The sequence below is a fragment of the Rosa rugosa genome, chromosome 7 (assembly GCF_958449725.1).
Source record: "Rosa rugosa chromosome 7, drRosRugo1.1, whole genome shotgun sequence".
Classification (NCBI taxonomy): domain Eukaryota; kingdom Viridiplantae; phylum Streptophyta; class Magnoliopsida; order Rosales; family Rosaceae; genus Rosa; species Rosa rugosa.
In genome coordinates, this window is record NC_084826.1 from 15,804,361 (window position 1) to 15,823,557 (window position 19,197).

The 19,197-nt window shown below is 39.0% G+C and overlaps 1 protein-coding gene across 1 annotated transcript; it reads right to left on the reverse strand.

Annotated features, from left to right (window-relative positions):
• Window positions 1–7,357: 7,357 nt before the first annotated feature.
• Window positions 7,358–10,966, reverse strand: LOC133723508 (protein BUD31 homolog 1). The gene is made up of 3 exons (XM_062150354.1): window positions 10,479–10,966; window positions 8,519–8,807; window positions 7,358–7,734 (listed from the first exon to the last, which is right to left on the reverse strand). Exons 2-3 carry the CDS (start codon window positions 8,798–8,800, stop codon window positions 7,579–7,581), a joined length of 438 nt encoding a protein of 145 aa, XP_062006338.1. The 5' UTR covers window positions 8,801–8,807; window positions 10,479–10,966; the 3' UTR covers window positions 7,358–7,578.
• Between the last annotated feature and the right edge of the window lie 8,231 nt (window positions 10,967–19,197).

The following is a 19,197-nucleotide window of genomic DNA, read 5'->3' on the forward strand; positions in this document are numbered from 1 at the left end:
GTTTCATTTGGTTCTGATGATTTATATAGAATAATTTCTATATATATTTGATATTTCTTTTCAACTTTTGAATCTTCGTTCAATTACTTACGTACGTATCTCCTTCTACAGCTCACTTTGTACTGTTTTGTTTTTAATGTTATCTAATAGATTGTCCACTGCTTGAGGTCATTTCGTGACAATCAGTAAGTTAGAGCAACTGGCATTGTTAAAAGCCAATCAACTAAAATTAACCAAACTGCAGTACGTAATTCAGAAGTTTGGAACTTTAGAAGAGCAATAGTGACGCCAAACCAAATCCTAGATATTTTGGATCCAAATTAAGGACAATTTTTCTATGAAGTTCGGGAAATCAAGCTTTATGCAAACAATACTCTGATATCGTGTTTGTGGTTTATCCTAAACCCTATAATCTGACACCGTATGTTTAGGGTTTAGCCTAATTAAACCATACACCATGTCAGCAGTCAGATCATCAATACTTACTAGCCCCAAAAAATTTTAGCCAACGAATACTTGGCAAATAATATTGTATATCAAAGTAACATAAACTAATCTGGTGCATTAGGGAAATTAATGGTAAAACTTAAAGTTTAGGTACGGGTGTAAGAATTAAGAAAAGATAGATAGATCACATAATTAAACAAACCCAAAAAGCAACAACTGGACTTACTGGTTTAAAGGATGTCGTTGAAAACTTGCAGCAATAGGACTAAAGCCTCCAGATCGAAAAGAATATATCGTAAGGATAAGTATGTGTTAAAATGGAGGGTATAAAGTAATCGAAACTGGTTGGTGTTCTCAGGTCACTGCGTTGGACAATAGGCTGGTGTAAGAACTCTGCTTATATAGTCCAGAACTGTTATCACACATATCTCAAATTATAGGCATCTATATATATATAGTATATGAATAATTTCCTGCCTAAAACATTTTCATTCCGTATTATGATGTGATTGTCTGTTTAAGATTGGATCGAATTAAAAGGTTCTTTCTGGATCATCTAGAAGAATGCAAAAGGGTAGATTTCTACTGGACCTTCTAGAAATACCATTATGCAAAAGTACTTAATTTACCAAAAATGTATATATAGTTTCCAATTTTTTTAAGCGAAAGTTATGTAACAAACAATTTTTATTTCCTGTCACATTGGAGGCAAATCTTGTTCATCACTCTCCTTACTTAAAATCAAGTTTCACGAGTTCTCCAATAATGGGTCGCTTCCCTCTTTCATCAGGGTAAAAGGTCACAGCAGCAAGTAACCTACCCCTAGGGTATACTTTCTTTTGAAAGGGATTGGGATTCAATGTTAAGGACTCCCTAGTGGCCTAGTACTTCATGAGAGAGACTTGCGTGGGACAGCCGCACCGTTACGTAGGGGCAGTTTCAGAATAAGGAAAAAAAATACTAATGTTTGATTGGCTTGCCTTATATCCACGTGGTGGAGAAGCCCCTACCTAAGAATTTCTCGTACTTCATTGTCCGGTGGGCTTCTATCATTGTCTTTCTCTTTCTTTCTTTTCAGAAAAAATCTATAACCAATATTTATTCTTAGCAACTAAAATTAGGAAAAAAATCGTTTTAGAATTTATTGAGGACCATTACGTTTCAACTTATTCCGAACAACTTTATATGCCGTGACATCCTCTGCTTTCAACAGGTTGCATCGGAGTGAGCCCACACACCAGTGGTCTTCTAGAAGCAACAAGTCGGGACAAACAAGTTAACAAACTTCTTCAAAATTACCACTTTGCCCTCAGCCGGAAAAGGTTCGCGGCGCCGCCGCTAAGCCTATTAGTTACTGCTGTGCTCATGGTGATCAGCCAAACCCTAAGCTTTGCTTATAATTTACAGCCCCCGAGATTTGAAAATCCGTTCCAAAGTCACCCGACTGTGACGTACTCTGCTTTTCATCGATCGGTTTCTGTCGTTGTTTCATGGATCCAATCACTGGTATGAATACATCCATGTGTAGGATAAGAAAGGGATGGTGGAGCTACTCCATAATTAAGATTACTGGAATCATTTTCGTTTGTAGTAAATTAGGAAATTTTGGACCCTTTTTCTCTTTGTTGGAATATTTTGGGTCTTGATGATTATAGTAAAAAAAAGTCTTTGGCATTGAAATTTATTTTTTAGGAATATAATACTCAGAGAGAAAAAAAAGCAAGCATTGGTATATACTGTTTGTTGATGACTTTCTTGCCTTCCAAGAACTCTTAGGCCTTTGGGACCCTTAATTGATTACCTGGTAGTCAGTCTACCACTGTGACCTTTTTTTTTTTTTTTTTTTTTGAGGAGATCTACCACTGTGACCTAGGTACAGAAATTCTTTAATGATACTGTTTAAGATTCTTGGTCTTGGAGTTTCACTGAGATATACATATGCATGATATTGTGAAAAGTCTAAGAAATTTAACCATATGCTAGCTATATGGAGCCCTAACCTAACACCCTAACAACTATTCCTTCAATATAATTGGCTTCGCCCCCCCCCCCCCCCCCCCCCCAGTTTCCTAAAAAATTTAATTAACTTTAATAATTTTTCTTAATCACAGCCTATTTGCCTTCAAATGTATTAATGGACCCCCCCCCCCCCCTCCCCATTTGTAGAAACGATTTCATGCATGCATAATTAATACATTTTGATCTTTAATTCTCTCCTTTTGTGTAATCTGATCATAATATCAAAATTGTTTCCTTTTTTTTCCGTTAGTATTGTCTAATAAGGTTCAATGTCTTCTCTTTTATGGACAATGCAATAATTATTTTTTAATCAAATCAACTAATTGCATCAGACAATTATGCTATATGGTACAATTATTAGTTTATTTCTTTTAAGGAAAAAAATTATTTGTTGTTGAACAAAATCTTTTAATTTGGACCTCCCCCAACCTTAAAATCTTGGTTCCGCCCCTGTCTACAGTTATTAAGCATGTAGATTATGCTTTCATGAATGCAGCATAAAATAGGTACATCCTGTTAACTATATTTGCATACTCCTATATATAAATAGTTAAGCTCAATTGCTATAACAATAAAAAGGATAAATCTGCCTCAGAAGTGCATATATATCTGTAAAAATGCTAAATCAACTATCTGTCAAATCAAAAATTAATTTATGGACGTAGATCTCCCCACGTTCTAGAGTCTAGACAATAATTGGATCTATAAGAAAACATTTAGGGCGTGTACCAATAGAAACAATATATAAAGTTGGAAATAGAAGAACAATGGATCTTGAATCTCAGAAAAAGATGGTACTGAATAATTACAGACAAATGACACACACATGCATAATTAGTTATAGACATATATTCAAAATTGTGAAGGAACTAGTTTTATTACTTTTTAAACAATAATTAGGTGATTGTGTGTGTGTGTGTGTGTGTGAGTGAGAGAGAGAGAGAGAAAACATATGGGGCAGAACAAAGTTTAGGGTGACATAAACTGATAAAGTAGAAGAAGCTCACATGCCGAACATATATAATATTTCCAACGTTCCGCCTTGATCGGATATGCCATATTTAATTGCTGTCATGTTCAAGATCGAGTGCAAAGTGATCTAGCTACCCAATAAATTAAACAAGAAATAACACATATTAGGTATACATGCATGTTGGTTCAATAAAACCTGTAGTCGAGGAGTTTTTGCTTAAATAAATAACTAAAACTTAGTACGTAGCAATTGTCAATTTGTGAAAGCTATTTGATTCCGGTATTCTTCTTCTGCTGCAATTTCTTATGAGTTTCCGTAGCTTTTCTTCTTTCCACATAATAATAATGTATTCTTTAAATTAGCATCCATATCGATTAGAGGTGCTATAGCTAGCTGGGTATGAGTGGTATCGGAAATGTTATTCATAATAAACTATGTGTTAAGTGGGTTTTGAAATGGAAATTATCTATCATTAATTTGTCTTACATTATAAGCATATATAGATGCTTCACTACCTAACCACTGCAAGTGGTCTAGTGGTTCTTGTCTAGTTGGATGTGCTTCCCAATCTAGGTTCAAACCCCGAAGCTGTCAAAGTGTTCAGACACTGTGCTGCAATGCACAGTTGGAGCATTTCACATGCGCCGAAGGGGGTTTATCTTGAGCCTAGAAAACTTTTGGGTTTCCATTGACAAAGTCAAAAAAGATGCTTCACTACTCAAAAGTTTCCTGGAATCCTACCTATTAATGTTGGATTCATGCATGTCTATATTATTACTCTATCACACATTAGTAGGAGTATCTCCCATGCCATCGGCTGTTAATGATGCTATTCCCCTAATTTTGGCATGCATGCAACACGTACAGCAACAGAAAGGTAGATATGGTGTTTTACTAATTGACTTTTTAGCCAGTGGTGTCATTTTCTAGTTAGTAGTACGTGTTTGTACTTCACGACTCATTTTGCATTAATTTCTAATAAAAATACGTTAATTACAATTTTGATTCATCATTAATAGACGATTTTTCACACCCATCAACTATTTTCCAACTATAATTTTAGTAAAATTAAATATCGATCATCCGGCCAACTTGGCCTAATCTTTTTATTTTCTTAATTTGTTCAGGTTGGTAGCCAATTAGGAACTAGCCATCCAGAACCCGACTCTACATCTGATATTAATTAGCTAGGAATAATCTATTTAGTGTTTAATGATTATTACATACGTACGCATGGTTCACATCAGTTCAATTACAGTGGGGAAAAAAAAAAGTATGCAAGATTCTTCTGACCCTTGTTTCGGACCACTTTCCAGTTTCCACACATACAATGTGTCAGTAGTGTTCCCCTGGTCAGCAGCTGACCAGGGGAACACGGCTGTACAATGTGTACTCACACTACTACTCACTAGTTTGGGGATTCTGAATTAATGTCGTGGGCACTGTGGAAGGGTACTTGAGCTAAGCTAGCAACGAATTTACCACACTGGTGCCCTGCAGCATGGACTTCAACTTCATTTAGGGCTATCCCATATTTAAGACCTAAATGAGATTTGGGCTCTCCAACAATTCATTTTAGGGGGAGTTGGTCAATATAGGACTTGATCTCAAACCAAGTCTCAAATTTGTGACTTTTCCAGAATCAGGACCATGAACTATAGTTTAGGGCCACACATTTTCAATTAAATCAATTAACATGTTTTTGATATAATATTGATAAACATTGTACCCATATTATATTTTAATCAAGAATAGTGAAAATAGCACCCCCATATAATACTTCATGGTTGGAGACTTGGAGATGAGAATTTGGTGCTATATGAATAGTGTAAGAAGGAGGTGCTAAAATGAGAATGGCACCCCCAAATGAGACTTTATGGTTGGAGTTGCCCTCACATACCGGTAGGTATGATGTCCTGCCTAATCACATACGTATGCTACTAAGTTCGACTTATGTTTCTGGTTTTTATTTCCTCAGATGAAAAAATTTAGACATCTAACCTAAAGTCAATTACTATAAATAGGTGAGAAGTCCATAGATACTTCGCATTCTCATACCTCCCCAATCACTTGTGCCGGTACTCAAGCTAACTTAAATTGAGTAACATGAGATATATATATACAGGCCGGTTCTGAAGCGGACGTCCGCACTTCTCTAAAGTGCGGACAGCGACGCAGCAGCGGCGTTCCAGGTGGCAACGGCTGCTCGGGGCTTGGCGGACGGAGGCCGGAGGCCGGAGGCATCCCAGACGGTTATGGGTAGCGATCGAGGTCGGAGGAGGTCGAGGTTGCAGGTTCTGGGCAGCGACTCGACCTGCAACTGCAACTTTCTAGGCAGAGCTGCAACGTAACCTCGTCGCCGGCGACTCCACCCGACTGCAGACCGGTCCGTCCTACCTCTGGCCTCTAGCCTCTGTCCGGCAAGCGGCGCCGCGCCGTCGAAGCTTGATCGAGGCTGCTGCGTCGACGTCCGCACTTTAGCAACAGTGCGGACGTCCTCTTTGGAACCGCTCCGTATATATATAATACAAGAGAATATCCATTATGATACTATAACATAGAAATTTACTCATTCAATTTTAAATCAATTGACAATATTGAAAACATAATCTCTTCTCAATTAATTTTTACCATTTTTGTTTGTTTTGCTTTTTCATTAATCCAGCAGAATTCCAAGGCGCAAAACTTGATAATATTATCCAGTTGTACTTTTATGTGGTCAATATTAGCAAGCAACAAGTGCTTTTCCTTTACTTTCCTGCATGATCTTTACAAGAACATGTATTTAAAAAGCATGAAATATGTAGCCTTTCCTACTCACTCAAACCAGCCTCGCTCCTCTCCTTTTCCTTTCCATCTCTAAATTTCAACAACTACAACTGCTCAACGTTTTCTGTTTTAAGAAAGATATTGGAGTCCAGCGCACAATGTTTATTATGACTAGTCTGGCTCCTTTCCTACTCGATCTATTTTATTACAATCTTACTTTACAAATGGGCCGAGCAAGTATGTATGCATCGGCATCAAATTTGAGAAAAAGACATGCCTAATCTGGATACTGTAATTGTTAGGTGGGATACCGTAGTTGTTAGGTGTTAGTCCCATCACTTAATCAAGAATGTGATACTGCAATTCATGTACATGGGTCAGGTATTCTTATATTTCATTCTCCAAAGTGTAACTGCACACAGATATATATTTGGGTGTTCAAAACAAAAAATGAAATTCTAACGCTCTTATTTAGCTCAGGATGCTCGAGTTCGTCATTGTATAAGAATAGTTAGGTAATTGATTTTTGGTATCAGAAGCTAAACAGGGGGTGCCAATATCATTACGTACCTAGAATTCTAGAAAGAAGGCAACTTCTACCCACTTGGCCAAGAGGCTTAAGTGATCCTTCTCTATCATTAACAGCATGTTTGCCATCACTGATATAGTGCGTAATAGTAGAGACACTTTTATTATCAGACTTACTCATGATTGCAAATAGTAGTCACACCTCCCACTTCCTAAGCGTGGATCATGAAGCAATGAGATTGATTTTAGAAGGATTCAGATTTTTATGCACTGATGGTTTAGGAGCTTTTTGTATATCAAACACAATTTGTAGAATGTAGGGTCTTTATTCCTTTGTTCCCTCTTTTTCTTTCTTTTTCTTTCCGCGGGACTAGGAACAGCTTAATTGACCAGTGTATTGTGTTTTAGGCTTTTCCACTTCCCATTCCCACCTAAGAATGAACTAGGAAAGCTTTCCTCGAACAATAATCTATTGGTAGCCCAAAGAGTCCTCTAGCCGAGAAAACAGACATTCACAGTGGTGAACTGGAAGTAGCGAATCTTAAAAATTACTGAGAAGAAAAGACCCACTATTTTGTGAATCTTCAAGCAAAATTATCAGTGAGCAAACCCAATAACCCATGAAAAACAAAATCAAATAATGCATATACCAAAGCATGCTTTCTTTTAGCTTTCAAGTTGCAGTTGGTTAAAATCACAACAATTTGTTCTTGCAAGAGAAGACATACTATTATAAGTCCCCGCTTGAGAAGGTTCAAGGTCAGTTAAAGGGGTACAGTCTCTATACATGGTACAAAGGATAATCCACGCAAAGCATTCAAGGTTGAATAAGAGACCAGTAATCAATCTCCACTGGCACAGCCCCTGCAGCCACAATGCACGCACTCTATAACCTTCTCCTCTCTCAGATGCTTGGGCACTCGGCAGACGCATGTGGTGGCAAAGTTGTGATCCCGAGGCTGCATGCACCTCAAACAGCAGAGACGTTCATAACCAGGCTGCAAAAGCAAACCAGATATCATTAAAGTTAAAGTTAAGAGTCAAAATTAAGAGACTTGGACAAGTAGATAGCACAGTATATGAGTTTGATGTGATATTATCATTATTATTATTATTATTATTATTATTATTTTTTCAATTCACTAATTGAAGTTACTGTTATCCAGTAAATTTACATAACACCCTCCTAATATATGACAAACATAATCCTTTAGCATCATAATATCAAAACATGCTTTTCCATTGCATGTAGCAAGAGAACTTCAGAAAAGATTAACCGATGTTGAACACCTTTAGGTATATGCATGTCATTTCCAACGTACAAATTGAAGTAACTGTAACCCAATAATTTAACATAACAACCTCCAAAAATATATAGGACAGGTGTTCCTGTAGCATCTTAATATCAAACATTGCCACTTCCAATGCATGTAGCAAAATACTGCAGACAATGAGTTTAACCAATGTTGAACACCTTTTATATCAACTCTTATCAGAAATTTCTTAGGTGTCTACATGTCATATTATAGGTGCGTCCAACCTCTATGTATCTGCCTTGCATGGCTAAAGTTCTAGAATGCTATAGTGACTCCAATTTATTCCTTTACTGTATTTTTTCTTGCTCATTTACAGTACTTTCATCACTAATTACTGAAGTCTCAAATCACAAATGGGCAGGTTGATTTTCAAATTCATTAGCCTCTGAGTCAATTCTATTCACAAATAAACCAAAAGGTAAAATTAGCCTAACAGTATCAAATAAAGAGAGATTCTGAGACAAACCTTCTTCCACTTAGCAATTAGATTGCGGTCTGCATAACCTTGGTCCAGGCAGAACTCATACAATTCCTTGGAAATTTCTTTTCTCCGATGGTAAAGGTCAAAAATGTAACGGCTCTTTTGATGCGCAATTTTGAAAATAGGCCATAAGGTTTCACATTTCCTCTTACCATCATGAGTATCATTCTCAGCTTCTCTCATCTTTGCTTGCAGTTCGCGAAGAGTAGGCTCGATCAGTTCCCAGCCTTCTGGGTAGTTGACTCGATTAGTCTTTACCTTAGGCATTTTCTACCTGTCATCAGTGGCAACATAGAATGAGTAAATTATCTGAATTCAAAAGGGCATCAACATCAAAACAGTTAAATGTCCCAACAAGATAAGAGGATGTCTCAGATAATATCAAAATGATAAAATCAGTACAATAATCATCAAAACAACTTTATTACTACTAATAATGAATGAAATACATAAATACACAAAAAGCAACACACTAAAACAAAAAACCACCGGCAGCAGCGGTATCCACAACATGAAAAGCGAACCACTAAGTAATTTCAGTTTCCTCTCATTATGGTTTCAAGAAACAATTGTAATGTTCAAATCACCAAACTAGTTCTGCCCCTGGCACACTTGCTCTGACTGTACTATTTAATGAGAGATAACTGTATTAACATATTGTATTGCAATATACCATAGTACCATACTGTAACTTACTATCATCACTAAGAGGCTATAGGTTGCGGTCCCAATGGGCGTTAAAAGTTATGTAACTGAAGAGAAAGAAGTTATGGGTTGTCTTAAAAGTTTTGAAGGGAGCAGTGTGGTTAGATGAAGGTGGGTGTTATTACTTTTACTTTTATGACATATGTCAGTTGACTCTTCATTAATAGTTTAGATACTGCAGCCATCTGATAGAAGTTAGCACAAACTCATAACTTGGTATTAATATTATGAAAAAATATAAGACAACTGATCTTAATTAACATAAATGTATTACTCAAAGTCACAAAAATAAACAACCCATCTCAGTTACTGCAAGTACATCAGTCAAGTTTCTAAGATACATCATTCGCAATAACATTATGCAATGACCCATCATTTGAACGTGGCACAGCCTAATAATAACTAAGGTATGGCACAATCTTCACTTCTTCCATAGCTATCCATTTATAGAAAATAAGAAAGTGAGGAACTCAAATAACGCACACCAAGATTGCAATCCATCCAAAGTTGAAAAAGAGCGGTCATCAAGTGCAAGTATATCAGAACACAACTCTCGATAACAAGAGAGTAAGATATAAAATCTATTAAAGACACAAGAAAATGAGATGCATATAAAAACCACGAGGTTGTAAACTAAATGAACCAAGTCCTTATGCTACAAGTTTTTCCTCCTACCCCACAAAGCTGACCCTATCCAATTTCTTTCTGAATACCAAGAGAACTATTAGGGCAGATGCCCAACTCCCACAATTAAGACTCATAGTTCATTAATCTAGCTTTACTCGAACAAAAGTTTAATGCATAGCCCACAGTCCACAGGGCACGCCCCTGAGTACAAAACATTCTCTACCAAACAGGTCCTATTTATACATTGTAATTACAAAGAATCACTCAAAACTAACAGTCCATCCCCAAAAAAATCCCCCAATCGCTTTGTAGACCCAGGTTCAGTACTAGAACCTCTGCCAAACCCTAAAATGTACAGGAGGCAGGAAGCTCTAAAAAAGCACAGATCTTAAGGGGTTCAAACCCTGGACTAGCCATGAGCCTGACCACTTGAGACAGAGCCCTTAAATTGGACGAACGCACCAGAATCGTTACTGCTAAAACATGTAATCAACTCACCTAAATCAAATTAGTAGACCATATTAATTTGCAGAGTAGCTAAGCATTGGAGCCAAATTGAAACCCTAGAAATTCAAAAGAGAAAAAGAACAGAAGAAAGAAGAGCTTACAGTACCTGGTGACCGCGTTGCAGAGACAAGAGAGGGACTCGATCTCTCAGCTTCGGGATTTGGCTATCTATGCCATATAAAATTTATTTATATGGAAAGAGCACTCATACGACGTCGTTTTTTTTTTTTTTTTTTTTGTGTGTGTGTGTGTGTGTGTGTGTGTGTGAAGAAGAAGAAGAAGAAATGGGCAACTCACAACTCTACCAGATATGAAAATGGACACTTCCAACTAAGGCCATGAAGGGAGGCAAGCAACAGTAATATCTTAAGAATTGGGTGATGGAGAGGTGGTCACAAGCTAGATACGAAGCTAATGGTGTTCAGAAGGAATGTTAAATTTATGGTCCTAGTCCTTCAACTTGTTCCTGCTTCCCAAATGGTGAAGGCGGAGAAGTTCCCCATGGATGTGCAAGGTACTCTTGATGTTTTGCTACCGATCGAGAGAATGCACAACTTGAAGTAGAGTATCAGACATGTGTTGTCCTAAAGTTTTTGTGGTGCAGCTGTGAATCATTGGTCTGAACATTGTCCAGAAACGAGTAAAGGTCGTATTGGGGCCCTAAATATCTTCCTTGAAAAATAATTGATTCCTTATGGTGGAGATTATTACACATGCTGGAGTTCATCAATTAAAAATAAAAAAATTTGTATCAAAGTTGAAAAATGGAAGATTGATGTAAAATAGTAAAATGGATTATAGCGGGGATGCATCTGCTAAATGACTTGATTGAGTGTTAAGAACTATTACTATGCGTGGGACAATCCGATAATAGTTAGCAGAGAGATTCTTATATAGGGCATACGTACCACGTGTCTGGTATGGCAGACCAATCAGTGCACATGCAGGAGGTGCTTTGAGTATTCACTTTAATAAAGTAAGGATAGTTTTGGAATACGTGTTGTGTGGCTAGCCAAGCTTCAAACCAATTCTCTGTCTTTTGCCTCATATTTCCTAAATGTAAATGAAATTTTAGAAATTCGACCGACAGAAGATGATTTATCTTTCAAGGAAATACTCTTTTCATTTTATTTTTCTTTTCTTTTTGTGGGTGTAGGATTGAATAGATTATACGTGTTCAGTTAATTAATAATTAATTAATTATGTACTTAGTTGTTTTCAACTGCATTTGAATCTTTCAAGTCTAAGGTGTGTTGTTGTTTGTTATACATCAAATTAAATTAGTTGGTGAAACTTGTTGTACAGGTCAACATGTTATCCACTTATAATTTGACATGTGTACTTAAAAAAAGAAGAAGTTAATTACTGTTTACTTCCTATACTTATAGGGTTTCATCGTTTTTGTATATGACCTTCGAATTTCACCTAAAAAGTTTCTGAACTCTCAATTTCCTCTTATTTCATCCTTGCCGTCAAAGCTCCGTCTAAATTGTCCGTTAAATTGCTGACGTGGCATATTCCTCAAGCGTTGAAATGTCTAATTTACCCTCACTTACTTTTTTTTAAATTTATTTATTTTCTTCTCTCTCTCTCTCTTGTTTTTTTTCTTTTCTTTTTACGTCTTCTTCTTCCAGCTCTTTATCCTCCTCTGTTTATCTCTATCTTCTTCTACCAAAAACAAACCTAGCTGTCTCCATCTTCACTTCCTGCTCCCTCAACCTCCTCCACTTCTCTTCCTCTTTCGAACCTACCTCCACAACATCATCAACATTCACTTTAACTTCCACATTTTCCCAATTTGTTTTAACTTCACAACTGGATCGCGAAAGTTAAAACCGGGCATCACCATCCTCTGAAAATCTGCCAGAGTTATTGGAGACACTGAAATCTCCTCCAGCTTCACCTGAATCTCCTCTGCTTCCGGGGTCTTGGTCTCATCCCCATCACCCAAATCCTCCACATTCTCATCTTCACCAAACTCTTCACCTTTATTCTCACTCAAGCTATGCCCTGGCATGTTATCCACCATGAAGAAATAGTCCCAAGCCATACACTTGGACTCCGGCGTCGGCGGTGCACTGCCTTCATATCAGGCATCCGCGGTGATGAGGACCCTGTTGCCACTGCCGCCGCCGCGCCCATTTCCTTTCTCGATCTCCGGCGAAACCCTTTTTCTTCCTCATGGTCCTCTTCTTCCTCATCCTCATCCTCTTTAGCAATGGCCACACCACACTCTTTTTCCTTCCCTTCTCTTTATCCTGCCCCCCTTCACGCGCGTCACCCGCGCAAGTTAGAGCCACAACCACCACCATTACCATGGCCTCCTCTAGCCCTCCGCCGCCAAAGCCTCCCGATCTCGACCTCACGATCATCTCCGCCAAGCACCTGGAGAAAGTCAACTGGAAACAATGACCTCAAGCCCTACGCCGTCTTCTGGGTAGACCCCGACCTCCGCCTCGCCACCAAATCCGACGACTCCGGCTCCACCCGACCCGTCTAGAATGAGCGCTTCACTCTCCCCCTCTCCTTCTCCCTCCACGACTCCTTCCTCACCCTCGAAATCTTCCACTCCAAACCCTCTGACACTCCCAAACCCTTAGTCGGCTCTCTCGACCTCCCCCTCAAAGACCTACGCGACCCGGATAAACAATTTTGACATTTCAGCGTGTGAGGAATGCCACGTTAGCAATTTAACGGACAATTTTGACGGAGCTTGACGGCAGGGACGAAATGGGAGGAAATTGAGAGTTCAGGGACTTTTTAGATGAAATTCGAAGGTCAGGGACTGAAACGACGAAACTCTATAAGTATAGGGAGTAAGTAGTATTGAATCCAAAAAAAAAAATTACCATACTAAATACTCATTTATTCTAGTCTGACTCTCCGGTATTGATTGGAATACCGGAGAGTCAGAATAGAAAAAATTACTATAGATTGACTTTGGTAAAATGGTATGAGTCATGTGGAGGAGTCAAAGGGGGCGAGGATTCCGTTACCGTGGGAGTTTTTGCAGCCATTCACACTTGAAAGTTGAAACTGGGTAAGTTTACTTTAGTTGCTGTACTGAGTTGTTCAGTTGTTTTTTTTTTTACTTTTCTTCACAAGTTATGCAATTGGAGATTGTAAAAGCAGCATTGAGAAATTGGGCTTTGTAGGATTGTGGGTGTGGGTGACTCAAACTCCTCCAATTGTTCTACTATTTTTTTGAGTCGACGAGAAGACCTTCCGAAGACCCTCTTTATGTTAATATGAGTTGCTGTATCATTAGTGAAATACTTACAGAACAGAGAAAAGAAAGTTTCAAAAACTTAGATGGTTAGATTGTTGGTTCTTTGGAGTGCAGAGAAGGTGTTTGCAAAAATGCCCAAGTCAAATATAGGTAGTAGGGAGGCCATGGTCTATTAAACTCAACGAAACGACAAGGGGTCGATTGCATATGGAAGGTTGGTGTAATGTTTGTAAAGAGAACCAAATTTCATTTGGAGACACCCTTGTTATTGAGGTAGTCAAGCATTCTGTATTTCAACTTCATGTTTACAAAGTAGGAGCAGCCTTGGATGCCGAAATTGAAAGCTAGGTGGCTGCAGGATTTTAGACTCGAGGATGGCTTTGTCAAGACTCAGTAATGGTAGATAAGATAATGAAGATAAATTAGGACACTAGTAATGAGCTAGGGGCCTGGGATTCATGGGGTCCTCCCAAATTGCACCTTTGAATCTAAGATAAGACAAAAAGAACAAAGCACCATCAAAACTGAGACTCGAGGATGGCTTTGTCAAGCCTGAGCAGTTTTTTAGAAGCAATGTATGTGTTTATTAGAGGAAAAGTGCCTTATGCAGGACCATCTATCTATGTTTAGGTGATAGTTTATGGCTACTCCATGCATTCATACATTTGAGTTTATATTTAATATATTATGTGGCAAACTATATAATAGTGGTGTTCACCTGGTCAGTTGCTGTTCAAAGAATTTATGCTCAATAACCCTTAGATTTACATCCAAGGATGGAAAACAAAACACCTCAACTTAATAGTAATTCTCTCTGCCATTGTATTTACATCCAAGGGTGGTTGAGCATTATTTTCTTGGTCAATAACTAACCAGGTGAACATTTTCGACTATATAATATGTCAAATTGTCCATAGCAAAGTATTTGTTTGGACCCAAAATGAGCATTTTTGGCTTGACAAGGCACGTCTTGGAGAAATTGAGCCAATGTCAGTGGCTCAAGCTATATATTGTCGACAAGTTAGAAATATATATTTAGAGGCTAAATAAAGCCTACTATGGAAGCATGAAAAGTCAACTATAGCACATTTTCCTATTTCGGTTAGGAGAAACCGAGCTAAACAAGGAAGGAGGGGTGGCAGACTGACCAAATGAACTCGAAATGAGCTGAAACTCTGCAGATCCATTCTAGACAGCCTAAGAATCATTTCTTATGAAGAGTGCCAGAGCTAGCTTTGAGTGGAAGGCCTTCAAATAATCAGTCCAATTTTCTGCAGAAGCAAAACTGGAAAACTGGACCTGTAAGAGGTCCAGCAGCATTTCCGGCCCAACCACATGGACATAAATTCTGAAATTTTACCACAATAATCTACATTCATGGTGGATCATTTCATATGAAGAAATCGAAGGTTGAATCTGAGTTCTTAGTGGAGATAAAAATTGAAGGATAAGGGAGCAAAAAATGACTTAAACCTAACAAATTCCATTAAGTGTTTAAGTATTCAAACCTAACATTCCATTAATGTTTAGTGCTAAAACCTAACCCATTATGAGTTGTTTAAGGCCAAATAGTGTTGCTTGGAAGCCTATATATAGAGGCTACAACAAGTATCATAACACCAATTCAAACAACAACACAAATACAAACATCTCTAAGATGATCTAAGTTCTCTCTAGAGCAAACCTTTCTAAGAGCAACTCCTCTCCTTCTCTTTCTCTTATCGGTGATCACACTCCTAGTCCTAGTCTTCTTGGAACCCGACTTTCAGTGCCACCAAACCCTCTGTCAACGTACTTCGGTCCTAGTCTCCTCGGGAGCCGATTGTAGTACCACGACCACACACCCATTCATACATCAAAACATCTCTAAGATGATCTAAGTTCTCTCTAGAGCAACCTCTCTAAGAGCAACTCTTTTCCTTCTCTTTCTCTTATAGGTGATCACACTTTAAGTCCTAGTCTCCTCAAGAGCCGACTATTAGTGCCACCAAACCCTCTGTCAACGTGCTTCGGTCCTAGTCTCCTTGGGAGCCGATTGTAGTACCACGACCAAAAACAACGACCAATTCATACATCAAAACATCTCTAAGATGATCTAAGTTCTCTCTAGAGCAAACCTCTCTAAGAGCAACTCCTTTCCTTCTCTTTCTCTTATCGGTGATCACACTCCTAGTCCTAGTCTTCTCAGGAGCCGACTTTCAGTGCCACCAAACCCTCTGTCAACGTGCTTCGGTCCTAGTCTCCTCGGGAGCCGACGGTAGTGCCGCGACCACAACGGTTACAGAACCAGCCAAGCAAGGGTAACGCCCTAGCAACCCAGCCAAGCTAAAGTCACGCTTTAGCAAGTACCAAACCCTCTGTCAACGTGCTTCGGTCCTAGTCTCCTCGGGAGCCGACGGTAGTGCCGCGACCACAACGGTTACAGAACCAGCCAAGCAAGGGTAATGCCCTCGCAAACCAGCTAAGCTAAAGTCACGCTTTAGCAAGTTCTCCCCACTTCCTGGTGATTTTCGCTCTGCTCGATCTACGACGTCGAGTATCGATTGTGTGAACAAGAAGAAACTCAACAAAAGTCCTCACCATGAGGCATAAAGAATCCCGCGACGAGGTTGGTGCTCTCCTCGTCTACAGTCGCTCAAAAGAAGTCAGGTCAAGGGACACCCCCAACGACCGCACCCGAACGGTGCTGGCACGCCCACGCAAGAAAAGAGACTGTTGACCAGCTGCAACAAAATTGGAGCCAAACAGTATTTATCAGCTCAATATGTATCAGCGGCACATTTCTTGATAGCTCAAGTATTTGGAGCTAGTGATTATACATGGTAGCAAGAGTTTCTCCACTTTGTGTGCAAAGAAAGCAAGTTAGAATTTGAATTGACTCATTCTGCTTGTCTGCTCAATATGTATCAGCGGCACATTTATTGATATTGATAGCTCAGTATTTGGAGCTAGTGATTATACATGGTAGCAGAGGTTTATTACAAGAGTTTCTCCACTTTGTGTGCAAAGAAAGCAAGTTAGAATTTGAATAGACTCATTTTCAGCACTGACCATTCCTTCTTCAAATGCTCACAAACCGAGATTAAAAAAAGTCCGAATGGAGTGATTCTACTTAAACTAGAAAGTACACTCATAGAGCTTTCCATCCATATAAAATAGGTCACCCAACTTCCACTTAAGTGAAAATGGTAGCTTGTCAAAGTTGATAAACTGTTCTGCAAACTGCTGCGACCTAGAGTCACTCAAACTGCTATTTCTCCAAATCCAGAAGATTGAAAAGGATGATACCACTTGGAACAGAAACTAGACACATTTCCCCTTCTTCCCATAAAATTTCACAATCCACTTAAATTGGAGTTGAAAACTATAGGCCTGCAAATTCACAGTTCTATTATGCAGATTCTGCTGTAAGCTGATTCTAATATTAGTGTACTTGGTTGGCTATTGCGTAAACTAAAGGGTACAAAATTAAAAACTATTTCTTAGGCATATGTAAGATATGCAGGCCTAAGTTCCTGCAAATTTTAAGCTCCATATTCCCTCTGATTTAGGAACTATAGCCTTTCAAAGTCAATCTACAGTAATTTTTTCTGTTCTGACTCTCCGGTATTCCAATCAATATTCCATAAGTTTTACGATTCCAATTGAAAAAATCCTTTTATAGGAAAGCACTAGACATAGAGAAATACAATCCCACAAAATTTCAGAGCTTATGCTCTCCTGATGTGAGAAATATAGGTCTTCAAAGTCGATTGATATTTCTGACATAAAACTGCTTAGCATGAAATAAAAAATAAAAAAAAAACTTGAGGAAAAATTTAGCAACCTAAGATTTAGCCCCCCTCAATTTAATTTTCTGGTTCCGTTCTGTTAATGCTTGGATCCGTGGGGATCTAATTAACGATAAGAGAGAGAGAGAGAGAGAGCGACACAAGCGAAGTATAGTGATTCACCTCCCCCCTTAGCGGGAGACTACGTCCACTTGAAAGCTTAACTAGTGTGTGTTGAGCCTTGCGGCCTAACATGATTACAAAGTGTGTTGTAATGGCGTGTATTGAGTTGTGGGAGGAGAGTTCCTTTTATAGGTGAAGGAAGCCATCTCCTTTACATTTTCTTAGATGTGGGACAAGAAAACAACTATTCTAGTCTAGAAATGCCTATTATGGAGGCAACTTGGCAAGGCCGGAAAGGTGGCTTCCCGGCGACGGATTTGCGACTTCCGGATACCGTAGCGTAGCTTGAACATAGGGCTACAAGATGCAAGTAGCGGTTGGGCCTCACCATGGCTTATGGGTGTCCCAAAGAGGGTGTTACTTATGCTTGGTGATGTAGTAAATACTCCATATTGTTGGAGGTATGTACACGTTCTTGTCTGGTAGTGTCACAATGATAAGCTTTATAGCCATTCGTTAATGGGATGGAAGAGAAGCTTACTTGAGATTTCAAGAATACAAGTCACGTCAATCCGTGCTGTATACAACACAAATTCTCAACTTCAATTACGGGAGAACCCGTGATGGAAAGCTCAATTTCGTGTGGTATGCAACTCCTGTCAATTTCGTGTGTGACGCTTAACCTCAACGCCAATTTGAAGATGAAGTAAAAAAAAATTGAAAAACTTACGAACGCTCTTCCTCCTTCTTCTCCTTTTCTCCTCTTCACTTTGTTCCCTGTGGCGCCTCTTCAATCCTAGTCAATATTGCACATAATCATCCAATTCAAATCACACAATCCCTGAACCACATCATCCAATTTATATGAAACAGAAAGGGTTTTTGTTTTCTTGTTTTGTACAAGAACAAAACTGGACAGTTTGTTCCTCTTTTCCTCGTCTTCTCCTCTTTTTCAATTTAGGGTTTTTTTTTTTTTTTAATTTCATTGTAGATATGTAATTCAAAATTTTAGGAAAAAAAAAATTATACAGGCTACTGGATAAGCAGGTCACTACTATTGAATATTCTAGACCGTTAGATATATTCATATTTTAATTATATCCAACGGCCTAAAATATTTGAAAGAGTTGATGTCATACATCAACGTATACTAGAATTTTCCTTCAATTTTAATTCAATAATTGAGGATGACCTAGCAGAACGCTTTGCTAGGGTTTGTGGTGCGGCATCCATTCTTGGTTGTCGTGTCCTATACCTACTCCATTCATGGAGAAAATCTCAGGCTTTTGCCTCTTCATCTTCGTCTTCCTTGTCTTCGGAGGCAGTGCATCTGTTGAGCGGAGTTTGGGCGCTGATGGGGCTGTGTCGGTGGGCCAAGTTGCTATTGGTACACCATCGGAGGGATGCAGTGATTACTGGGAGGAGTGGGATCCGGGAAGCAATCTTGGCGATCTCAGGGTTTTGGGGAGAGGTCTCGCTGCAGATACGGTGGTGTTGGGGGCTTGGTCGGATCGTTGGTTGGTCAGATAAGGGCGGAGGGGATCTGGTTTCTTCTTCTGCTGGTGGCTTTGGATCTTCAACTGTGTGGGACTATGACGCTAGGCTGAAGAACGTCGGATTTTGGTGCGAGGTGAGGGGATGGGGTTCTGGTGGTGATGGCCGAGCGATGGGGTCGGTTTGTTGGGACTTCGATGGCGGTGCTC